General features: G+C 47.8%; 1 protein-coding gene across 1 annotated transcript in view; it reads left to right on the forward strand.

Moving 5' to 3' along the window:
- The window catches only part of DNAH8 (dynein axonemal heavy chain 8), a 9,979,189-nt gene that overhangs the window by 7,742,056 nt on the left and 2,210,817 nt on the right, over nt 1–26,316 (forward strand). Inside the window, exons 59-60 of the mRNA XM_069236651.1 lie at nt 3,870–4,000; nt 16,904–17,057. Of these exons, the coding sequence (XP_069092752.1) occupies nt 3,870–4,000; nt 16,904–17,057 (285 nt within the window). The remainder of the gene's footprint in view (nt 1–3,869; nt 4,001–16,903; nt 17,058–26,316) is intronic.

Raw genomic sequence — 26,316 nt, forward strand, 5'->3', positions numbered from 1 at the left:
CCTCCAAGTGAGGGTATTCTCTGAGATACTTTTGGCATATTGTCATAAAAATAAAGTACCTTTATTTTCAGTAACTCTGAGTATTGTGTTTTCTTATGATATTGTGCTACATGATATAAGTGGTATGGTAGGAGCTTTGCATGTCTCCTAGTTCAGCCTAAGCTGCTTTGCCATAGCTACCTTCTATCAGCCTAAGCTGCTAGAAACACCTCTATTCTACTAATAAGGGATAACTGGACCTGGCACAGGGTGTAAGTACCACAAGATACCCACTATAAGCCAGGCCAGCCTCCTACAGGGACCTGGGCTATGCTGTGCATGAAGGATTCCTTGCAAAAGTGCACAGAAGCCCTAGTAGCTGCATTTCACACAGTACAGAGGATTACTGTCTGGCGTGGGGAGGCAAGGACTTACCTCCACCAAATTTGGACAGCAGGACCACTTGACTGTCGGGGTCACTTGGATCCAGCTCCTGTGTTCCAGGGACCACGCTCGTCAAGATGTGAGGGGACCCAGAGGACCGGTGAAGCAGAAGTTTGGTGCCTGCTTTAGCAGTGGGAAGATTCCATCGACCCACAGGAGATTTCTTCTTGGCTTCCAGTGCAGGGTGAAGGCAGGCAGCCCCCAAAGCATGCACCACCAGGAAACAGTTGAGAAAGCCGTCAGGAGTAGGCGCTACAATGTTGCTGGTAGTCGTCTTGCTACTTTGTTCCGGTTTTGCAGGCTCCTGGAGCAGTCAGCGGTTGATCCTTGGCAGAAGTCGAAGAGAGAGATGCAGAGGAACCCTGGTGAGCTCTTGCATTCGTTTTCTGCAGAAAAACCCACAGGAGAGACCCTAAATAGCCCTCAGAGGAGGATTGCCACATAACCAGGTAAGCATCTATCAGGAGGGGTCTCTGACGTCACCTGCTGGCCCTGGCCACTCAGAGGCCTCCATTGTGCCCTCACACCTCTGTATTCAAGATGGCAGAGGTCTGGGACACACTGGAGGAGCTCTGGGCACCACCCCTGGGGTGCTGATGGACAGGCGAGTGGTCACTCCCCTTTCCTTTGTCCAGTTTGGCGCTAGAGCAGGGGCTGGGGATCCCTGAACTGGTGTAGACTGGTTTATGCAAGGAGGGCACCATCTGTGCCCTTCAAAGCATTCCCAGAGGCCAGGAGAGGCTACTCCTCTCAGGCCCTTAACACCAATTTCCAAAGGGAGAGGGTTTAACACCCTCTCTCAGAGGAAATCCCTTGTTCTGCCTGCCTGGGACTGAGCTGCCCAGACCCCAGGAGGGCAGAAGCCTGTCTGTGGGTTGGCAGCAGCGGTAGCTGCAGTGAGAACCCTAGAGAGCTAGTTTGGCAGAACCCAGGGTCCATGCTGGAGCCCCGAGGATGCATGGGATTGACACTCCAATACCAGATTTGGCATGGGGGGACAATTCCATAATCTTAGTCATGTTACATGGCCATATTCAGGGTTACCATTGTGAAGCTACCTATAGGTATTGACCTATATGTAGTGCACGCGTGTAATGGTGTCCCTGCACTCACAAAGTCTGGGGAAATTGCCCTGAACAATGTGGGGGCACCTTGGCTAGTGCCAGGGTGCCCTCACACTTAGTAACTTTGCACCTAACCTTCACTAGGTGAGGGTTACACATATAGGTGACTTATAAGTTACTTAAGTGTAGTGAAAATGGCTGTGAAATAACGTGGATGTTATTTCACTCAGGCTGCAGTGGCAGGTCTGTGTAAGAACTGTCTGAGCTCCCTATGGGTGGCAAAAGAAATGCTGCAGCCCATAGGGATCTCCTGGAACCCCAATACCCTGGGTACCAAGGTACCACATTCTAGGGAATTATAAGGGTGTTCCAGTGTGCCAATCAGAATTGGTGAAAATGGTCACTAGCCTGCAGTGACAATTTTAAAAGCAGAGAGAGCATAAGCACTGAGGTTCTGGTTAGCAGAGCCTCAGTGGCACAGTTAGGCACCACACAGGGAACACATTCAGGCCACAAACTATGAGCACTGGGGTACTGGCTATCAGGATCCCAGTGAGACATATAAAACACACTGACAAATAGGGTTTCCACTATGAGCACTGGGGTCCTGGCTAGCAGGATCCCAGTGAGACAGTAAAAACACCTTGACATATACTCACAGACAGGCCAAAAGTGGGAGTAACAAGGCTAGAAAGAGGCTACCTTCCTACACATCTGTTGTTGATTGGATCTGTCATTTGTCCATAGGTGTGTATCCAAATGGGTCAGGATATCACACATGACTAGCAGTGTCACAACCTCAGTGTCTTCCTGGCCACGTATCAATGTAGTGGTGTATGTGTTGTGTGTCCTTCAATGTTGCTGTGCTGTGTGTATATAAGTAGGTTTCTGTACTGACCAACAAGTAGGTCATTTCCATATCGTCCATCCTGGAAGTGTTGATTGATGGTGCAGTGGCGGAAGATGAATGAATCATGTACACTCTAAGGATACTTTGCATCGATGTTGGTGATCAGTCCCCGGTGATCTACAATGGCCTGCACATTGATGGAGTCTGTGTGCTTCCTGTTGCGGTATAGATGTTTGGTTGCAGCAGGTGGCACAATGCATACATGTGTGCAGTCAATGGCACCAAGCATGTGTGGGAAGCCGTTGATTTGGTAGAATCCCTGTTTGGTCTCCTGCTGCTTCTGCTGTGTGTTGGGGAAGCTGATGTGGCGGGGTGTTAGGGAGATATTGGCATCCATTACCTTGGGTAGGAAGGCAGAGAATGAGGGCTGTGAGATCCCGGCAACCAGGGCACCAGTGGTTTGAAACAAGCCACTTTCCAACATGTGGAGTACAGCTAGCAGCTTGGTCTCTGGTAGAATGATGTGGGGTGTCCACAAGCTGGGTGCCAGCTGTGGCTCAATGTTGGCAAGCAACTGCTGAATGGCTTGCCAGCTGAGTCTATACCTCTGTATGATGTCTTGTTGCCAGAGTCCCAGAAGGGTTGTCCTGGTCCGGAATATCCTCTCCTGCCTTCTGCGTTGTGTTTGGGGTCCCTGCTGGTGTTGTGGAAGCTGCTGGTGTTGGTCCTGTGCTCTGCGTCTTCGTGCATGCTGGATGAAAAGCACCTCCGTGTCTTCCTTTTGGAGCTCTGCTGTTGCTTCTGTGTGTTTTCTTTAAGTACTGGTGTGTTTGCCCCCATTTTAACGCCTGCCTTGACCCAGGCGTTATTTTTTGATGCAAATTGGTCTGTGTGTCATTTTCCGACTCCGCCTCCCAGATGTGCAGGATTTTTGCGCGGTAGCATAAATATGGCGCACGGGTGTTTAAGTCATTTTTTGGATGGGAACGCCTACCTTGCATGTCATTAATGCAAGGCTGTTTCCCGCATCCAGAAAATTACGCATACGGCGGAATTTTGGCGTTCGCGGGGTCGGGCGTCATAGTATAAATATGGTGCAAGGTTTGCGCCGAATGAGCATCAACATTTTTGACGCACATTTGGCGCAGACAGAGTATAAATATGCCCCTAAGTCCTTGGGTATGCCAGTCCTCTTTTCCCCTTCAGGTACTGCCGATATGTTGCCACCGAAAGTAAGTAGCTTGTTTGTTTTGACAATTTCACTTATTTTCTTCCTGATTTCAAAATAATTTATTGTTAATTAGTTGTGCAACTGACAGTATTTGTCCATTTGAGGTTAGTAGCAGTACAGCTGTAGCACACCACTTGAAGTTCTGAATTATTAATATCATCACCAAGACTTGATTTATGTGATATATTCAGAAAATCTTAAAATACACATACAAAAATAAAATGTTGTAGCAATTATAACTAGAGCATCAGAATGATATCAAAATTACCTAACAGTATTTTTTTTGTAATTTGTATTCTAGATATCACGAATAATACGAACAGCATGTGGAAATGCACTGTTAGTTGGAGTTGGTGGTTCTGGAAAGCAGAGTCTAGCAAGATTGGCTTCATTTATAGCAGGATATAAAATATTTCAAATTACTTTAACCAAGTAAGAAACAGTTAAGGCGAGGAGTAGAACTTTGTGCCATAATACCATAAATGATTACACTTAAAAATAGAGCATAGATTTGTACATAACAGACATGGGCTTGGGATCCCATCAAGGTAGGCTACATTTACTAATTGGATGCTGCTCTGTCTGCCTCTGTATATGCATAATGAAGACTACACAGGTTAATGTAATACTGCATCCTCTCATTTCAAGGCAGAAGGAGGTTTCTGGTAGACACCTTCCCTCTACAGATCTGAATGAAATATAACCAACAACACCACAAACTGCTTTCTTATTACCTCCATGACCTGCCTCAGATTAGTTACTCCTTGTTATTCGCTGATTACTTAATGGTACAGAACGCTTCGCACACGGTATGCTCAATGTATGCTGTGGGAAACAAAATCACAAGGAATGACAGTTCTACAGTATGTAAATTATTCTATCAGCCTTTATTTCATTTGCTTGAAAGAAAGTCTGACCATAAGTACCCAAGACTTGACACGTACCAGGCCTTCCTCCACCCTTCACACCTTATGCACATAGCTAATTTGGTGAATCATTGACGTAGAAGGTGGTAGTAGGTTGTAGCTCCTTTGAGACATTTTTGGTACATGAAAATCGTCAAACAAAGCACTCCTTTTTCAACATGTTAACATTTTTAATAATTACAGGAACAGGTAGGAGGAACCAGCCCCTGCAACCCTCTACATGGCAACATGTTTGCTGATTGCGGATTGTAAGCCTTTAGAATGCCTATTTTCTCACTGCATTGCAGACTCAGAAATGCAAAATTGTTTAAATGCAGCCTATGTTTATGTCAAAAAAAGACTCCTGACTCTTTGAGACACCGGGAGGTTCCCGTACCCATAGTTCATTGATAGTTTATCAATGGTGTGCCTAACCATCAGCAACAGGAGTACCTAGAGATGGCAAATGAAGCTGCCAGGATTTTTAACCAGGTAATAGGTGCAGCTCTAGATTTAGCAGAGCTTGCAGCAACAGGTTACTGCCATGGAGTGTTCCTAAAGAAATCATCATGGTTTTGATTGACCAGCTTGAAGCCAAAAGCCCAACATGAGATCAATAACCTGACTGTATCGGGGTCAGCATTATATGGGGAGCAAACAGAGGAAGAAATGCTGCAAATGAAGAGCGAACCTGAAACATTAAAGGTAGTGGGCTTGGAAGAACAGACGTTTATTTACAGGCAGTAGTGCAAGCCAAATAGAAAACAAACTTCTATCACAGGGATCAAGCCCCTTGCTTCGATTATCAGGCACAACAATATTAATGACAGGTCCAAAGGCAAAAGGCAGCCATACAAAAGGAAGTACCGAAAACCAAAAACCACCCTCTAAAGTCATCACATTCCAGAGGAATAAAATCCTGAGGTAATAGGCGATTGCATAACAAACATCCCTCTTTTCATTCCAGGAAGAGTGAAATCAGATAAAAGGGACACCTGGGTATTAACAATCAAAAATACGGTTGTTGCACTGCTAGGGCCTCCAAACCCAACAGCAATACTTGTTTTCCACTAATGAAAAAAGCCTACACTAAAGCTGGGACCAACCAATCAAGAATGCCAAGCACTTTACACCAGATAGCTTATGGAAGTATATAAAAACTATATAAACATATATGCAAAGTATAAAAAAAGTAATACAAAATAGAAGGCAGAAAAAGAATGCAGATTACTTTTAGATCTTTGGTTCACAAACAAACTAATCAAATTAGAAAAGTTCAAGATGTTGGCACTACACCAGAACTATCTTCACTTAAAGAAGAACAAGTGGATGTGTCTGATCGATCTAATCTCTGATAGATCTTTCGCATTCCTGTAGAAAGTCCCCACAGCAGCACCTGAGGGTTGTGGTAGACAGCAAACAATATCAACATGCATCCACACTCTTTGGACAAAGTCAGCTCTATGTATGTTTTCAAAATGAATGGCAGCATTAGCAGTCCATCTAAGAATAGAAAGAGCATCCATCTGTTGATATGTGGACAAATGGTTCATAAAATCATTCAGTAAAAAGGAGCCCAAGACTCCAAAACAACAGCCAAACTAGTTGCTTAAGGTTCAGTAGCTCACAATGGTTTTCACTGATCAGAAGTAAGTCCCACTGCAGAAAAGTTTGGAGACCCCTGATCAAAACTGGTGGGCGCACCACTTGATCTCATACATGCGGCTGTACTGCACCATCTCTCATGGTAAATGGCCTTTTTAATTGATGTTACATCATAAAGAGACAACGAAATACAGGTATTGACAGCAATGGAGTGATTTACTGTTTTCTTCTTAAATAGAGTAGTAGCTGATAGAGACTTTTAGTTGCATATTCATTACCTTTGAATTTCCCCAGGCGTCAGACTGGATCCAGAGATTTTTCTTCAAGCAGTACCTCTGCGCACCGTCAGGTGGCATTGGTCGACTCCGTGAGTGTCATTGGCATCGTGTTCGCCGTGATGACGTTGCAATCATATATAGGTGCCACCCCTGCGTGCTGACGTCAGTTCTTTTCTTTCCCTGCCAGCCTACGTGCAGATCCGGAGAGAGCTACCTCAGTCATTTTTTAAACTTAAAAACTTAAACTTAAACTGCGCACTTGTATAGCGCACTACTCACCAGTTAGGGTCTCAAGGCGCTGTACGCATACCGCTGTGGAACTCCTCCTGGCTTTTCCCTCTGAAGCACCCCCTTTCCCTGTGGGGCATTTTTTGACAATGTCAACACTTTTGTCAAAGTTTTTTGACGAGTTTGTGGATGCGTTGAGGGATGTCCCGCAAGACCGGATTCAAGCCCTGCGACTCCTGTCACTGAACTATGTCGGTAACGCATCCGCACCTCGTGTGTCTTTAGTGCCTGGAGCGTGATCAGAACCCGAAGTCATGCTCCGAGTGTCGGGCCATAAGCCCGAAATTTTTGAGGGGGTGGTCCCTAAAGCTCATGGCGGCCCGACACTCGACTCCACGGTGCTCATGGTCTCGTTCGAGATGAAGGTCTCGAGACCGGCCGCGGAGTGACCACCATTCTTCGTCCTTGAAGTCACTGGGACATTCAGGTCACAAAAAAAAGAAGTCGAAGAAGGACAATCGTTCTTCGCAATCATCCCATTGCTCGGATGATGTGGTGCGGGAAGAGCGTTGACGCTCTAGGCCTCCGTCATCGGAGCCTTCATCTGGTTCGGCTCCGCGCTTCCCTGACTTCCCGGGAGCTAGAGCCACCCCTGCCCAGCTCAAGGAATTTTATAAGGGAATGCGCCTCATTTTTGGGCAGACCAACCAACCTTCGGCTCCATCGGGCACAGGCGAGTTGGTGGGGAACCCCTCGGGTTCAAAGTCGTCGGCTTCGCCCACTGCTCCGGAGGGCCCCTCCGGATCGAATCATGGATCCGTCCCAAAGCCGGTCATGCGACGGCGACGCTCCTGGAGTTGGTTGGGCCCACAATCAACATCGATCCCATCCTCATACCCGACGACCCAGACCCGGAACAACGTCGCTCGACACCGATTCCGTTCCCTATGGGCTCTCCTGGGCCCAGGGTTGATCCAGACCTTTATCCTTGTGGGTATGGATACAGGGAGAGTATGGAGGGGACCCTTTAGAATACCAGCTTAACCCCCAAATGGACTGGGTGCAGGAGTTGGGTGATGCCAGTGGTCTAGACACCTCTCCTGACACTGGATTGCTCTCTCCTCCTACGGTGGCTACGGAGGAGGGTGCCTCTTATTCCATGGTGGTGAGAAGGGTGGCTGAGGTCCTGGACTTTAAGCTACCTTCTGTGGAGGTTAGGCCTAATATCATAACCGATGTGCTTCAGCCGGGGTCTTCCTCTTCCGAGCCCCTTCTTACCTTTAATGAGGCACTGACAGACGTCCTTTTGGGTACTTGGTCCAGACCCAGCACAGCGGCTCCTGTGAATAGGACGATTACCTGCGCCCATTTGCCTGCGCCGTCAGACCCAAAATTCCTCACCCAATACCCCATGCCTGAGAGCCTTGTCATTCAGGCTTCTTCTTCATCTGGTGCATTCCCTGCCGCAATCCCGAATAGGGAATCAAAAAGACTGGATAATTTGGAGGAAAAGTTGTTTTCTTCCAACAGTCTAGCGCTGCGGTTTGTGAACACTGCATGCCTTTTGGGCCGCTATTCCCATGCTCTCTGGGATACGGTCACCCAAGTGCTGCCTAGAGTTCCAGAGGAGGCCCGGACTATCTTTTCGCAAGCCGTAACAGATGGGAGGGATGCAGCGAAGTTCATGATTCGTTGTGGACTGGATACGACCGACTCTCTGAGCAGATCAGTTGCATCAATAGTGGCATTGATCCCATGCCTGGCTGAGAACATCTGTTTTTTCAGGGGATGTCCAGCAATCCTTGATGGACATGCCCTTTGATGGCACACGTCTCTTCGGAGATAAGGCGGACTCGGCACTCGAGCGCTTTAAGGATTCCCGTGCCACGTCCCGGTCCCTTGGCCTCGCGCCCGTTTCAAGACCACAGCAGTCCACCTTTTGCCCCTTTCGTGGCTACAGAAGGGGCACCTGATCATGCCCTTTCCCCCCTGGCCATCGACTCGTGCATGCTGTACTGCCCCAGTGCCGCCGCAGATGCGGGATTCCATGCCCCCGACGATCAGGGAGCCAGCAGGTCGCCCCGTCACCCCCACCCCCTCGTCAGCTACCAAACCTTCCTAGTTCGCCGGTACACTAGGAACCAATTGGCGGCAGGATTCGTCATCACCTGCCCCAATGGCAATCCGTTACCTCGGACAGGTGGGTCCTCCAGATTGTCCGAAGGGGCTATTCTCTCCCCTTCGAGACACCTCCTCCAGCGATGCCACCTTCATACCATTGAATAATGGAGGGTCATATGGCCCTTCTCCGCGAGGAAGTCCAAGCCCTTTTGGGCAAAGGAGTTATAGAGAGGGTTCCGTTGCCAGAAGTAGGTTGTGGTTGCTACTCCTGCTACTTTTTGTTGCCAAAAAAGGACAAAGGTCTTCGCCCTATATTAGATCTTTGGTCCCTCAACCTCTTCCTAAAAAAGGAGAAGTTCAAAATGTTAGCATTGGCTCAGGTCCTATCTGCCCTGGATCCCGGAGACTGGATGGTAGCGTTGGACTTGCAAGACGCATACTTGTATATTCCCATCTTGCTGGCCCACAGACGTTACCTACAATTCGTGGTAGGTCACGAGCTCTTTCAGTTTACCGTGCTCCCCTTTGGCCTTACCAGTGATGGTAGTGGTGGCGACTCATCTGCGCAGGTTAGGGGTTCCAGTCTTCCCCCATCTCGACGACTGGCTATTGAAGGCGAACTCGCCCCAGACAGTCGTCTCCCACCTCCAGACTACAGCGAACCATTTGCATTTGCTGGGGTTCACTATCAATGTGCCAAAGTCATACAAGACTCCTTCTCAGACGCTCCCTTTAATTGGAGCTGTGCTGGATACAGTGCAGTTTCGGGCGTATCCTCACAAAAAGTGAGTCCAGGATTTTCGGGCTATGATACCGATATTTCAGCCTCTGTCCTGGATTTTGGTGAGAATGACTCTGAGGCTGCTGGGGCTCGTGGCCTCCTGCATCCTGCTGGTTCAAAATGCCAGATAGCATATGCGGGCTCTGCAGTGGGACCTGAAGTTCCAGTGGGCGTAGCATCAGGGGAATCTCTCCGACAAGGTCCAGATCTCGGAAGGAACTGCTAGAGACCTGCAGTAGTGGTTACCAAATCAGGATTGGGTCAAGGGAAGATCCCTCTACTTTCCCCAACCAGATATTACAGTTGTGACAGATGCGTCACTCCTTGGATGGGGCAGCCACATGGGAGAGGCAAAGATCAGAAGCCTCTGATCTCTGGTGGAAACTGGGCTCCATATCAATCATCTGGAGCTCCTTACCGACCCGCCCATCCTCCCCGCACTGCGAACTGATTTCTAGGGACAGGAACTTCCCTTTAAGGGCCCTGTGGCGCACCACTCTCAAGTGTTCTTCATGGCTCCGTGCTACTGGTGTGGAAAGTAGTGAAAAGAAACTGACGTCAGTGCGCCGGGGTGGCGCCTGTATACGACTGTGACATCATCACCGTGAACACGACGTCAACGATGCCCGCGGAGTCGACCGACACCACCTGACGGCACGCAGAGGTACTACCCAAAGAAAAATCTCCAGATCCAGTCTGACGCCTGGGGAAATTCAAAGGTAATGAATCTGCAACTAGAATATGCCTCTACCAGATATATCATTACCGAAGGTAAGTAACTTGTACATTGAGGATACTTTTCACCCAAAGTAGTCTCTGAATCAGACCGTGTAGGAGGCTGGACTGGCTTGTAGTGAGTACCAAGGGGTACTTGCACCTTGCACCAGGCCCAGTTATCCCTTTTTAGTGTATAGGGTGTCTAGCAGCTTAGGCTGATAGATAATGGTAGCTTAGCAGAGCAGTTTAGGCTGAACTAGGAGACGTGTGAAGCTACTACAGTACCACAAGTGTCACTTGCACAATATCATAAGAAAACACAATACACAGTTATACTAAAAATAAAGGTACTTTATTTTTTATGACAATATGCCAAAGTATCTTAGAGTGTACCCTCAGTATGAGGATAGCAAATATACACAAGTTATATGTACACAATACCAAAAATATGCAGTATAGTCTTAGAAAACAGTGCAAACAATGTATAGTTACAATAGGGACACATAGGGATAGGGGCAACACAAACCATATACTCCAAAAGTGGAATGCGAACCACGAATGGACCCCAAACCTGTGTGACCTTGTAGAGGGTCGCTGGGACTATTAGAAAATAGTGAGAGTTAGAAAATTAGCCCTCCCCAAGACCCTGAAAAGTGAGTGCAAAGTGCACTGAAGTTCCCCCAAAGACAAAGAAGTCGTGATAGAGGAATAATGCAGGAAAGACACAAACCAACAATGCAACAACGATGGATTTCCAATCTAGGGTACCTGTGGAACAAGGGGACCAAGTCCAAAAGTCACAAGCAAGTCGGAGATGGGCATATGCCCAGGAAATGCCAGCTGTGGGTGCAAAGAAGCTTCTACTGGACAGAAGAAGCTGTGGTTTCTGCAGGAACGAAAAGGGCTAGAGACTTCCCCTTTGGACGGATCCCTCTCGCCGTGGAGAGTCGTGCAGAAGTGTTTTCCCGCCGAAAGGACACCAACAAGCCTTGCTAGCTGCAAATCGTGCGGTTAGCGTTTTTGGACGCTGCTGTGGCCCTGGAGGGACCAGGAGGTCGCAAATTGGACCAGGAGAGAGAGGGGACGTCGAGCAAGACAAGGAGCCCTCTCAGCAGCAGGTAGCACCCGGAGAAGTGCCAGAAACAGGCACTACGAGGATGCGTGAAACGGTGCTCACCCGAAGTTACACAAAGGAGTCCCACGTCGCCGGAGACCAACTTAGAAAGTCGTGCAATGTAGGTTAGAGTGCCGTGGACCCAGGCTTGGCTGTGCACAAAGGATTTCCGCCGGAAGTGCACAGGGGCCGGAGTAGCTGCAAAAGTCGCGGTTCCCAGCAATGCAGTCTAGCGAGGTGAGGCAAGGACTTACCTCCACCAAACTTGGACTGAAGAGTCACTGGACTGTGGGAGTCACTTGGACAGAGTTGCTGGATTCGAGGGACCTCGCTCGTCGTGCTGAGAGGAGACCCAAGGGACCGGTAATGCAGCTTTTTGGTGCCTGCGGTTGCAGGGGGAAGATTCAGTCGACCCACGGGAGATTTCTTCGGAGCTTCTAGTGCAGAGAGGAGGCAGACTACCCCCACAGCATGCACCACCAGGAAAACAGTCGAGAAGGCGGCAGGATCAGCGTTACAGAGTTGCAATAGTCGTCTTTGCTACTATGTTGCAGGTTTTCAGACTTCCAGCGCGGTCAGCAGTCGATTCCTTGGCAGAAGGTGAAGAGAGAGATGCAGAGGAACTCGGATGAGCTCTTGCATTCGTTATCTAAAGTTTCCCCAGAGACAGAGACCTTAAATAGCCAGAAAAGAGGGTTTGGCTACTTAGGAGAGAGGATAGGCTACTAACACCTTAAGGAGCCTATCAGAAGGAGTCTCTGACGTCACCTGGTGGCACTGGCCACTCAGAGCAGTCCAGTGTGCCAGCAGCACCTCTGTTTCCAAGATGGCAGTGGTCTGGAGCACACTGGAGGAGCTCTGGACACCTCCCAGGGGAGGTGCAGGTCAGGGGAGTGGTCACTCCCCTTTCCTTTGTCCAGTTTCGCGCCAGAGCAGGGCTAAGGGGTCCCCTGAACCGGTGTAGACTGGCTTATGCAGAATTGGGCACATCTGTGCCCAAGAAAGCATTTCAAGAGGCTGGGGGAGGCTACTCCTCCCTTGCCTTCACACCATTTTCCAAAGGGAGAGGGTGTAACACCCTCTCTCAGAGGAAGTCCTTTGTTCTGCCATCCTGGGCCAGGCCTGGCTGGACCCCAGGAGGGCAGATGCCTGTCTGAGGGGTTGGCAGCAGCTGCAGTGAAACCCCAGGAAGGGCAGTTTGGCAGTACCAGGTTCTGTGCTACAGACCACTGGGATCATGGGATTGTGCCAACTATGCCAGGATGGCATAGAGGGGGCAATTCCATGATCATAGACATGTTACATGGCCATATTCGGAGTTACCATTGTGAAGCTACATATAGGTAGTGACCTATATGTAGTGCACGCGTGTAATGGTGTCCCCGCACTCACAAAGTCCGGGGAATTGGCCCTGAACAATGTGGGGGCACCTTGGCTAGTGCCAGGGTTCCCTCACACTAAGGCCCGTATTTATACTTTTTGACGCTAAACTGCGCTAACGCAGTTTAGCGTCAAAAAGTTTAGCGCCGGCTAACGCCATTCTGAAGCACCATGCGGGCGCCGTATTTATTGAATGGCGTTAGCCGGCGCTAGCAGACCGGCGCTGCCTGGTGTGCGTGGAAAAAAACCACGTACACCAGGCAGCGCCGGCGTTGGGAAAAATGGCGTTAGGGCGTCTTAAAATGGGGCAAGTCATGTTGAGGCAAAAAAATCGCCTCCACCCGATTTGCGCCATTTTTAACGACGCCCAGACGCCATTTACATGACTCCTGTCTTAGTAAAGACAGGAGTCATGCCCCCTTGCCCAATGGCCATGCCCAGGGGACTTATGTCCCCTGGGCATGGTCATTGGGCATTGTGGCATGTAGGGGGGCACAAATCAGGCCCCCCTATGCCCAAAAAAAATATATTAAAAAAAAATTATACTTACCTGAACTTACCTGAATGTCCCTGGGATGGGTCCCTCCATCCTTGGGTGTCCTCCTGGGGTGGGCAAGGGTGGCAGGGGGGGGGTCCCTGGGGGCATGGGAGGGCAGCTGTGGGCTCATTTTGAGCCCACAGGTCCCTTAACGCCTGCCCTGACCCAGGTGTTAAAAAGAGGCGCAAATGCGGGGTTTTTTGCCCCGCCCACTCCCGGGCGTGATTTTTGCCCGGGAGTATAAATACGACGCATTTGCGTCGCAGTCATTTTTTTAGACGGGAACGCCTACCTTGCATCTCATTAACGCAAGGAAGGCGTTCACGCAAAAAAATGACGCTCATTCCTCATACTTTGGCGCTAGACACGTCTAACGCCAAAGTATAAATATGGCGTTAGTTTTGCGCCGAATTTGCGTCGAAAAAAACGACACTAATTCGGCGCAAACGGAGTATAAATATGCCCCTTAGTAACTTTGCACCTAACCTTTACCAGGTAAAGGTTAGACATATAGGTGACTTATAAGTTACTTAAGTGCAGTGTACAATGGCTGTGAAATAACGTGGACGTTATTTCACTCAGGCTGCAGTGGCAGACCTGTGTAAGAATTGTCAGAGCTCCCTATGGGTGGCAAAAGAAATGCTGCAGCCCATAGGGATCTCCTGGAACCCCAATACCCTGGGTACCTCAGTACCATATACTAGGGAATTATAAGGGTGTTCCAGTAAGCCAATGTAAATTGGTAAAATTGGTCACTAGCCTGTTAGTGACAATTTGAAAGAAATGAGAGAGCATAACCACTGAGGTTCTGATTAGCAGAGCCTCAGTGAGACAGTTAGTCACTACACAGGTAACACATTCAGGCACACTTATGAGCACTGGGGCCCTGGTGAACAGGGTCCCAGTGACACATACAACTAAAACAACATATATACAGTGAAAAATGGGGGTAACATGCCAGGCAAGATGGTACTTTCCTACAAGGGGCAAAACAAACCTTCTACTCCATAAGTGGAATGCGAACCACGAATGGACCCCAGACCTAGTGTAGTGTGTAGAGGGTCAATGGGAGTGTAAGAAAACACTAAGGGTGTCCAAGATACCCCACCCCAAGACCCTAAAAAGTAGGAGTAAAGTTACCCTACTACCCCAAAAAGACAGTAAAGTCGAGATAGGGGATTCTGCAAAGACAACAACTGACTGCAAAACACTGAAGACAGATTCCTGGACCTGAGGACCTGCAAAGGAAGGGGACCAAGTCCAAGAATCACGCAAATGTCCGGGGGGGCAGGAGCCCACTAAACCCCAGATGAAGGTGCAAAAGGGCTGCCTCCAGGTGGAAGAAGCCAAAGATTCTACAACAACGAAAGGCGCCAGGAACTTCTCCTTTGGTCAGAAGATGTCCTACGGCGTGCTGGAGGATGCAGAGTTATTTCAACGCAGAAAGACTGCAAACAAGCCTTGCTAGCTGCAAGAGTCGCGGTTGAAGGTTTTGGATGCTGCCAGGGCCCAGGAAGGACCAGGAGGTCGCCCATTGGAGGAAGAGACAGAGAGCGCGCTCAGCAATAGAGAGAGACCACGAGGAAGCAGGCAGCACCTGCAGAAGCACCTGAACAGGCATTCAGAAGATCTGAGCACAGCGGTCTTTTCAGCACAATAAAAGAGGGTCCGACAAAATCGGAGTCCAACTCAGCGAGTCGGGCAATGCAGGACGGAGGGCTGGGGACCTGGGCTGTGCTGTGCTCGAAGGAAGTCTTGCAAAAGTGCACAGAAGCCCTAGCAGCTGCAGTTCACGCAGTACATAGGATTACTGTCTGGCATGGTGATGCAAGGACTTACCTCCACCAAATTTGGACAGAAGGGCCACTGGACTGTCCGGGACACTTGGCTCCAGCTCCTGTGCTCCAGGGACCACGCTCGTCAAGATGAGGGGACCCAGAGGACTGGTGATACAGAAGTTTGGAGCCTGCGTTGGCAGGGGGAAGATTCTGTCGACCCACTGCAGATTTCTTCTTGGCTTCCAGTGCAGGGTGAAGACAGACAGCCCTCAGAGCATGCACCACCAGGAAAAAGTCGAGAAAGCCGGCAGGATGAGGCGCTAAAATGTTGCTGGTAGTCTTCTTGCTACTTTGTTGCGGTTTTGCAGGCGTCCTTGAGCAGTCAGCGGTCGATCTTTGGCAGAAGTCGAAGAGAGAAGTGCAGAGCAACTCTGGTGAGCTCTTGCATTCGTTATCTGACGAGAAACCCACAGGAGAGACCCTAAATAGCCCTCAGAGGAGGATTGGCTACCTAACCAGGTAAGGGCCTAGCAGGAGGGGTCTCTGACGTCACCTGCTGGCACTGGCCACTCAGAGGTCTCCATTGTGCCCTCACACCTCTGCATTCAAGATGGCAGAGGTCTGGGACACACTGGAGGAGCTCTGGGCACCACCCCTGGGGTGGTGATGGACAGGGGAGTGGCCACTCCCCTTTCCTTTGTCCAGTTTCACGCCAGAGCAGGGGCTGGAGGCTCTCTGAACTGGTGTAGACTGGCTTATGCAAGGAGGGCACCATCTGTGCCCTTCAAAGCATTTCCAGAGGCTGCGGGAGGCTACTCCTCCCCAGCCCTTAACACCCATTTCCAAAGGGAAAGGGTGAAACACCCTCTCTTAGAGGACATCCTTTGTTCTGCCTTCCTGGGACTGGGCTGCCCAGACCCCAGGAGGGCAGAAACCTGTCTTAGGGTTGGCAGCAGCGGTAGTTGCAGAGAAAACCCCAGAGAGCTAGTTTGGCAGTACCCGGGGTCCATGCTGGAGCCCCGGGGATGCATGGAATTGTCACCCCCAATACCAGAATGGTATTGGGGTGACAATTCCATGATCCTAGACATGTTACATGGCCATGTTCGGAGTTACCATTGTGAAGCTACACTTAGGTATTGACCTATATGTAGTTCACGCGTGTAATGGTGTCCCCGCACTCACAAAGTCTGGGGAATTTGCCCTGAACAATGTGGGGGCCCCTTGGCTAGTGCCAAGGTGCCCTCACACTGAGTAACTTTGCACCTAACCTTCACTAAGTGAGGGTTAGACATATAGGTGACTTATAAGTTACTTAAGTGCAGTGTAAAATGGCTGTGAAATAATGTGGACGTTATTTCACTGAGGCTGCAGTGGCAGGCCTGCGTAAGAATTGTCAGAGCTCCCTATGGGTGGCAAAAGAAATTCTGCAGCCCATAGGGATCTTCTGGAACCCCAATACCCTGGGTACCTAGGGACCATATACTAGGGAATTATAAGGGTGTTCCAGTGTGCCAATCAGAATTGGTCAAATTAGTCACTAGCCTGCAGTGACAATGTTAAAAGCAGAGAGAGCATTAACACTGAGGTTCTGGTTAGCAGAGCCTCAGTGATACAGTTAGGCACCACACAGGGAACACATACAGGGCACAACTTATGAGCACTGGGGTCCTGGCTAGCAGGATCCCAGTGACACAGGCAAAAACAAATACACACACACACGTTAAAATGGGGGTAACATGCCAGGCAAGATGGCACTTTCCTACACTTACTAATAAAAGTCTGGCCATATTGTCTTTCCTGGTCCTTGTTCTTTTTAAACCTCTATTTAATGTTTTATAAAGTATTAACTAAAAAATTTGTTTTTACACTTATCTGTTATTTTTCTAGATCATATGGAATGAACAATCTAACAGATGATCTAAAAGTGCTTTATAGAATTGCTGGGGCTGATGGTAAAGGCATCACTTTTGTTTTTACTGATAATGAAATAAAAGACGAGGCGTTTTTGGAGTACCTTAACAACGTATTATCGTCTGGAGAGGTAAGTCATAGCAAACAATCACCTGGGCATTTAGAATAATTCTGATAACTGATATGAACTGCGTGTCACAGCTCAAATCTCGGCGAGGCCAACTAAGCCTTCCATCCTTCAGAGAGCAGTTCTGATGTATAGGATAAAAGTATGGCTTCTTATTTACAGCGCTAAAAATGGCCAAAGTGCATTATAAAGAACTACATAAAACACTTTCTTACTCATTTTATTACCATTATAGTTATGAATTTTCATTTTACCCTGTTCACATTAGGTTTGTTGTATAGGTTTGTTAAAAACACTAATTATAATCCTACTTAAGAAGCAACTGTGTTTAATTTTATGTTTTAATATTACTTTTGTATTATTATTAGCAAGAAGAAATATAAATGTATATTTAAGCCATTTTAAATTATTTTTATTGTAAGTTCAAATAACAATTAAAGTACAAATAATATACATAAAAATAAGAATACAATAACAGAATTGCAAATACAATGAAATAACATATGTTGTGAGGTGAATTTTTATATGTTGTTTAAAGAAAAAAGAAGAGAGAAAAAGACAATAGAAAGTAGGAACAAGAACATGACAAACAGAAGAGTAAGAGAGACAGAACAAGAGAAAGAAAAAGAAGTTAGTAAGGTAAAAAGTGCAAAGAAAGAAAGGATGTAAATGGTAGCCAGTACAGGTCAGATTTGATGTTTTTGACATACAGTAAAAGATGACACTGCATGAATTATAATTTCATCACAAATGAAATTCCACCATGTAAGAACGGACAGTTTCGAAAAATATTTTCAGCAGAAAAGAATAACTTTCAAAGTAAGGGCAATATAAAGATCAAACAGTAATCGTTTAGGCGATAGCTGTTCATAACTAGGGGATAACAAACCAAAAATATATATTTTGCAATATAAGTGGTACAGTAAATTTAAGTCTTTGAACGTTTAGACCAAACTGAAGACTAACCAATTTGAACACGTGAACATTCGTATGACATTTTCAATAAAGAAACGGTATTTTTAGAAGATGAGCAGCATAATTGGGAAACAGAAGAGTCAAACTTACAAATAGATTCTGGAGTAGTAACAATTCTAATATAAATGAAAAATGTGACTGTTATCTATTAATCGAATTCCACGAAACCCTCGTGAAAAAAATGCGTTCTGTTGTTCATCTGCACTTCTTTATTAGTTAAATGTGAAGCTTGAACAGACAGCAGACGCGATTAGTGAGGCTCTGCGTCGAGGCCCCGATAGTCCGTCCTTTATCCGCCACGAGGCAAGAGGATGGTCGTGGCACTATGACTGGCGGAAGCTGGGCGCAGACGCTGGTGTCACCCGGGCCCATGTGGCTGGGGCGGAGGAGAGCGGGGCCTGACCGGTGCGGCCTGTAAACGGGGAGTCTGGCTCTGGCCAACCCTCTCTGGAGCAGGGAGGATCGCGCCAGGGGAGGAGGTGGCGAGCGGACCTACGGGGGACTGGAAGTCGGCTGGAGGGAGGCGCAGAGGAGTCCTGCAACTGAGGGACGAACAGGGGTTCAGGAACTGCCTGGCCCTTGGACGATTGTTGTGCCAGCCCCCGGGCCCGAATGGTGAGTGGAGGCCCAATGGCATTGCCAGAGCTAGGCCTGTAGCCAGCGGGCTTGATTTGGGAAGTTGTGGTGGTGCCCCTGGGGATCTGAAGAGGGCCCTCACCTTCTCTCCCCTTGCTTGGCCGGAATCCCGAGGGACTGGGACTCGGCCCCCTGACACAGAGGAAGGACTCCGTGCTCATGCAACGTTGCTGACTTGGAGCCCCCTGTTGAGAGGAGTCAGGCAGCCGGACTGCAAGGGCTGATCTGTGCGAGCACGCAAAGGGAGCCCCCAGGGCGGAGCGAAGCGCGGTGATGCCCGGAGCAGAGACCGAGGCTGAACCTCTGCGGGGGTCCAACGTACTGTCAGTCAGTCAGTCAAATAACTTTATTCGGCAATTGCCATAAAAGTACAAACCAAGACACATTTCCCAATCTATAAATAGTAAAATAGAACTTAAAAACCATTACTAGAAGCACCAGATGAACATCCAAACTGAAACCCCTTGACATACATAGATAAATATACTAGACATGATTAAAAATCACAAAGTCAGAAAAGTACAAATGTTGGCGTTAAAAAGATATACTATATGTACATAAAATATTTAAAAAGGAATAGGCCTTTTCCTAATGCGTAAAGAAGCTGTGACAAAGTCTAATACATGGTGACAAATTTGGATATTAGGCAACCTCTGAAGGTATAGCAGGGCTTCCTTATAATGAATAGGTCTAAAAAGACGTAACATGGGTAAAATAAAGGCCCCTCTAGGTGCAGCATATAAAGGGCAAAAAAGAAAAAAATGCAAAGTGCTCTGGGTTGATTTGGAGTCACAGGGACAAAGCGGTAAATCCTTTTTCCAGAAACATGGTTCAGGGAAAGCTACCTTAAAATGAATTAGATTAAGTCTAAAAAGTGTTAAAAAGGAAATTATTTTAAAACTTGAAAACCAAGACAAATAGGGTTCAAGGCATGGAACAGTCACAATCCGAGAATAAGAATCAAAAGATTTCAATTTCAGGGAACTATAAAATCTCAGCTCTGATATGTGCTTGGAATAGGTAGACTTCAAAACAGACCTAGAGTTTGTGGTTAATAGATGGGGATCATCAAACATATATCTAAGCCCTAGGTTCTCAAAGGAGTTTTGCAGAAACATAAGCCAGGGAATCCTATTTGAGTATTCCAATTGAAGACAATCAGTGATACAGTCTTGGACCAAACTTGCCATAGGATTTGACCAACATTTGATCCACAGCAGTAGGGGAGCCATAAAGACCCTGTCCTCCAAAAAGCACTGACCCAGTTCTTCATGGCAGATTATGTTTGCGGTGCATTTTGGAACCAACAATAATCTGCGCAGGAATTTATTTTCTACACTCTGAAGAGACGGTATTTTATTATAGCCCCAGACGCCTGCCCCATAAAGGACTGATGCAGTGCATTTGGAATTATAAAGAGTTTTCAACTGAGCAGGGGGTCTGTGACCTAGTTTATTTGAAAAGCGAAAAATTGCTTCATTATTCCTTATCAACTGTTGGAGCTTAAAATTAATGTGTGTCTTCCAGGACAAAGAAGAACTCATGTACATGCCTAGATAACAAAATTCTTTGACCTTATTAAGAGTGTGCCCTCCCATAGAAAATAGTTTAGACTTAGTGTTGCGTGGGCCACAAGTCATAACAAAAGTCTTTGGGTAATTTACTTTCAGATCCAGATTCAGCATAAAATCGTAAAATACATCCAGTAGTCCCTGTAAACCGTTTGCAGTACGGGCAATTAAAACTGCATCGTCAGCGTATAATAAAACTGGAAGGTGTCTCTGACCCATCTTCGGTATGTCCTTTGCATGTTTTAAAAGTGAATCATAGAGCCCATTTATATAAATCAGAAAGAGAAAAGGGGCTAAAATACATCCCTGCCTTACGCCCCTAGTTGACGGGATGGGGGAGGTTCTCTGCCCATGTGAGCCGACCTGAACAGAAATTGTTAGGTCTGTGTGTAGACGTTTAATAAGCTCCAATAGAGGCGGATCACAGCCTAAGGCTTCCAAAATTTGCCCTAACTTTGACCTATTAACCATATCAAAGGCACTGGTTAGATCAATGAAAGCCATGTGAATAGACTCTTTTTTTGACTGTCACATATTTGCTGAGTATCAGCTGCAAGTTTAAAACTTGCTCAACTGTGCCTACACCAGGTCTAAAACCAAATTGAATAGGGGATAAAATATGGGCCTCGGACACCCAGTCTTCTAACCGGGACAAGATCACTCTACCTAAAATCTTTGCCGTCGAATCAATAAGAGAGATTGGTCTGTAACAGGAAGGATCTTGTCTATTTCCTTTTTTAAAGATAGGAACAATAATGGCCGATTTCCATGAAAGGGGCACGTTACTGTTTACCACACTATTCAAAACATTTGTAACTAGCGGACCCCAAAGATCAATTTCTGATTTAAAAAGGTCAGCGGGAACCCCATCAGGGCCGGGAGCTTTTCCCTGCCTTGATCTATTAATAGCATTTTTGACCTCATGGAGGTCAAAAATAATGTTTGGGGCCTTAGTTTTGGAATCTAAATTGAAAAGTGCAGAAGAATTTACAAGCGAATTCTCATAGGTTCCTGAACAGAAGACTTTCCTAAAATGAGTTAACCAGACATCCTCAGTAATAAGACAGTCATCGGCCAAAGAGTGGTGACCAGAAAAGTATGAGTTGTTAATCACTTTCCAAAATTTAGAAGTGTCCTTCTGCTCAGATGCAGCCAAAAGATCGCCCCAGGCCCTGGACCTAATTTCTGATTTCCGTTTGTCAATGGCAGCCTTATAATCAACTCTGGCTATTTTAACTAATTGGCGGGAGAGAGGAACTGCTTTAAGTGCATCTTTGAGTTTTTTGTGGGCAGATGAACACGCGGAATCGAACCATCTGTGGGCCGCCGGCCCCTTCGCAGGCCTGTCCACCGCCAAGGCGCGTGAAATGTCAGTGCTTAAAAATTCAAATTCACGCACTATGCGGTCAGAATCTAACTGCTGGGAGAGACACATCTGAATCGAGTCCGACCTACTTCTTACAATTTCCTGGTTAAAAAGTTTTGGATCTATTTTGTCCCATTTTAAACGTATGCCACAGTTTGGATTATAAACAGTAGCAGCGCTCAAGCTTTTATTATTGGGTGCCTGAATAATTTTTAGGTCCAATATAATACTAAGGGGGTTATGATCACTCGCACAGTGGGGCGTAATCTTGAATTCTTGAATTACGTAAAAATCAGAGGAGCTGATAAGTATGAAATCGATAATACTCCCCCTCAAATTCCCTGTAAAGGTTGGTATATTGCAGGCGTCAGGGGCCAATTTCTCGGTAACATGGACCAAGTCAAATTTACAAGTAAAAAGGTTTAAGGCATCTCCTTCAGATGTATGGTTAAAATGAAATACTGACTCTCTGCCCTCAGCAGGAAAGGCACACAGGTCCATGTGTTCTTTGCTGCACAGAGTAGTGTTGAAATCGCCCACCCATATAATAATTAGGTCACTATTCTGCAAAGCATGTGAAGAATCTATAAAATCCGTTACCTCTTCCAAATGACCCATAAGGAGGCCCCGTGGAATATTGTTATAAAAGTTTAAAATAAGGATATCCTTTTGGCCACAGATAGAGACAAGGACAACCATAAAATAAAGGGAAGACCAGATTAAAGACACTTTTAAAAGCGGGAGATGTACGGAAACGAGAACTAAGAGGCCGCCACTAGCTCTCCCCATCTGGGAGGTTAATGCCGGCTGACACAAAGAGGTGAAACCGTTCAGGAGGAACGTATCTTTGGACCAGGTCTCCTGTAGACAAATTATATCGTAGGAGGAAATGAAGCTCTTCCAGTCTGAATTGTCAGATTTAGATCGCAGCCCTGCTATGTTCCAGCTAAGCAGAGTTAGTGGTCTAGACAGAGGACATGACATTAGAACTTTAGTATTTATAGGAGCTTTCAGGTCCAAAACAGGCTTTCCTGTGTCCCAGATACAATCAGCGTGGACATTCCCAGCCTTTGGTCTCTCCTTTTTAGAAGAGCAGGGGTGGGTCACCGATAGTCAATCGTTCACGTCAAGGTGACTGAGAGTCGAGAACCGGTTGCTAGAGGGTACATTTACCTGTAAATGAAGCCTTTCAAAATCTGGTCTGCGAATACTAGAATTAGTGACAATGCGGTTTGGTAGGAGCACAGGGTCGTAAAAATGATACAGGGGATGTATTTGAATCCTGTTAGTTGACATTTTAGAGTAGTCCAAATTGGTCAAAAAATTGTCTACTGAACGAGGATTAGCAAAATTTAAAACAACATAGTCTCCCTCCTCCAATACTTTGGAGTGTCCTACCCTCCTCACTCTTCGGGCCATGAGAATCTTATCATTGTGGAAACAATTGGATTTGAAATTGAAGTTCAACCAGTGACCAGCTTTTCTAATTAGGGAGTGGGTATCTTCTTGTTTAGAGCACTCCAGAGGAGGAACATTTGAAAGAACCAGAACGTACGGGTTGCAGGCAGGTGGTAAATGTAAAAAGTCTGCATGGTTAGTAAGTTTAGTAGGAACTTTGTCATGTGATCTAGAGGAATAAACTTCCCTTATCGACCCTGATGCAGGGTTGTCAGCGAAAGGTCCTTGACCAGAGATGGTTCGTGGATCAGGCAAAAAATTGCTTACTCCTTGGGATACCAAAGTAGGGGGAGGAGTAGACTGATGTGCTGGTTCGGGGCTATGAAGTATTCCCGTGCATAAAGGACCTGGTTTTAAAAACTAGATAAAAACCTGGTCACATCGTTACAAAAGCAATCGAGCTTCCTAGCGATCAAGGTGGAAATTTTTGCCTCAAGAGTTGCACAAAAGGATTTGAGTGTCAAGTCAATAAAACTAGAAAGATCTTCAGGAGCATCCTTACTCGGAGGGCATTCGGGGAAGGAGACCAGGGGGATTGGTGGTTGGTCACTATGGGCCAGGGAGGTAGGTAGATTCTTATTGGGGCCCAGGGCCTTTTTTGTATTTTTGAGCTTTTTCCCGGCTCTCCTCTTCTTCAAAGGGGGAGAATCGGCCTGAGAGCAAGAGCTTTCAGGAGGAGGAATAGCTAAAAGGAGAGAAGAATTAATTTGGTCGGTTGTGGGGAGTATATCGGCGCCCAACTGGCTGGTATTCAGAGGCGAGATCAGTGATGAAGGACCAGTCCTTGGAAAGGTGGAAATATGGATGGTAGGTTCCAAGGGGGGGTGTTGAACAGTACTTTGGACAGCCCCAATCCTTTCTTCTACATGTTCAAGTTCGGATTCAATGGCCCCTATCACAGAGGATAAATAACTAGTAATGGAGGACTGAAGGGAGCTGGACCCGGCTTCCCCCTTCTGAACATTAGACTTTCTTTTCCCCATATTTGGTAACAAACTCACACAATATCTGGTACAGCACCCTGATGGAGATTCACAGGCAGAAGAAGTAGACGTTAGGGGGGGGGCCCAGCCCAGCCTCTTCCGGTCGATGACGGGCGAAGGACGGGCCCGCCCTTCCCCCGGGCTTCCCCCGGGCGCCGCCCGCGCGCGTCCCGCGCAGCGGGAGCGCGATCTACAAAATTAAAGGGCTCCTGCCCCTCCTCCGGTCACAGCGCTTCCCGCAACGGCGGGAGCGCGTTACAGATTTAAAGGGCTCCTGCCCCTCCTCCGGTCACAGCGCTTCCCGCGACGGCGGGAGCGCGTTACAGATTTAAAGGGCTCCTGCCCCTCCTCCGGTCACAGCGCTTCCCGCGACGGCGGGAGCGCGATCTACAAAATTAAAGGGCTCCTGCCCCTCCTCCGGTCACAGCGCTTCCCGCGACGGCGGGAGCGCGTTACAGATTTAAAGGGCTCCTGCCCCTCCTCCGGTCACAGCGCTTCCCGCGACGGCGGGAGCGCGATCTACAAAATTAAAGGGCTCCTGCCCCTCCTCCGGTCACAGCGCTTCCCGCGACGGCGGGAGCGCGTTACAGATTTAAAGGGCTCCTGCCCCTCCTCCGGTCACAGCGCTTCCAACGTACTGGTTGACGGCTACTGCCGCTGACCAGGGGGGCTGCTCGTGCTGCCGCATTTTGCTGGTCGCTACACTGAGCACGCAAGCACGCCCCCAGGCTCCTGGAGGTTTGAGTACCGTGCCCTGGCGGCCAATGCGCTGCATCCCTAAGTGCTTAGCCCAGTGAACCTGGGCTGCCAGGACCCCAAAGTTGAAGAAATGGGCCGCTTTAGCTCCGGGGCAGGTGCAGGAGGCTGGCCTGGCTTATAGTGGGTACCTTGTTGTAGGAAAGTACCATCTTGCCTGGCATGTTACCCTCATTTTTCACTGTATATATGTTGTTTTAGTTGTATGTGTCACTGGGACCCTGGTAACCCAGGGCCCCAGTGCTCATAAGTGTGCCTGAATGTGTTACCTGTGTAGTGACTAACTGTCTCACTGAGGCTCTGCTAATCAGAACCTCAGTGGTTATGCTCTCTCATTTCTTTCCAAATTGTCACTAACAGGCTAGTGACCATTTTTACCAATTTACATTGGCTTACTGGAACACCCTTATAATTCCCTAGTATATGGTACTGAGGTACCCAGGGTATTGGGGTTCCAGGAGATCCCTATGGGCTGCAGCATTTCTTTTGCCACCCATAGGGAGCTCTGACAATTCTTACACAGGCCTGCCACTGCAGCCTGAGTGAAATAACGTCCACATTATTTCACAGCCATTTACCACTGCACTTAAGTAACTTATAAGTCACCTAAATGTCTAACCTTTACCTGGTAAAGGTTGGGTGCTAAGTTACTTAGTGTGTGGGCACCCTGGCACTATCCAGGGTGCCCCCACATTGTTCAGGGGAAATTCCCCGGACATTGTGAGTGCGTTGACACCATTAGACGCGTGCACTACACATAGGTCACTACCTATGTGTAGCTTCACAATGGTAACTCCGAATATGGCCATGTAACATGTCTATGATCATGGAATTGCCCCCTGGCATTGCCATCCTGGCATTGTTGGCACAATCCCATGATCCCACGGGTCTCTAGCACAGACCGGGTACTGCCAAACTGCCTTTTCAGGGGTTTCACTGCAGCTGCTGCTGCTGCCAACCCCTCAGACAGGTTTCTGCCCTCCTGGGGTCCAGCCAGGCCTGGCCCAGGAAGGCAGAACAAAGGACTTCCTCAGAGAGAGGGTGTTACACCCTCTCCCTTTGGAAAAAGGTGTTAAGGCGAGGGAGGAGTAGCCTCCCCCAGCCTCTGGAAATGCTTTCATGGGCACAGATGGTGCCCATTTCTGCATAAGCCAGTCTACACTGGTTAAGAGACCCCTCAGCCCTGCTCTGGCGCGAAACTGGACAAAGGAAAGGGGAGTGACCACTCCCCTGACCTGCACCTCCCCTGGGAGGTGCCCAGAGCTCCTCCAGTTTTCTCCAGACCTCTGCCATCTTGGAAACAGAGGTGCTGCTGGCACACTGGACTGCTCTGAGTGGCCAGTGCCAGCAGGTGACGTCAGAGACTCCTGATAGGCTCATTCAGGTGTTGCTAGCCTGTCCTCTCTCTTAAGTAGCCAAACCCTCTTTTCTGGCTATTTAGGGTCTCTGCTTTGGGGAATTACTTAGATAACGAATGCAAGAGCTCATCAGAGTTCCTCTGCATCTCTCTCTTCACC

The sequence above is a fragment of the Pleurodeles waltl genome, chromosome 5 (genome assembly GCF_031143425.1).
Source record: "Pleurodeles waltl isolate 20211129_DDA chromosome 5, aPleWal1.hap1.20221129, whole genome shotgun sequence".
Taxonomy (NCBI): Eukaryota; Metazoa; Chordata; class Amphibia; order Caudata; family Salamandridae; genus Pleurodeles; species Pleurodeles waltl.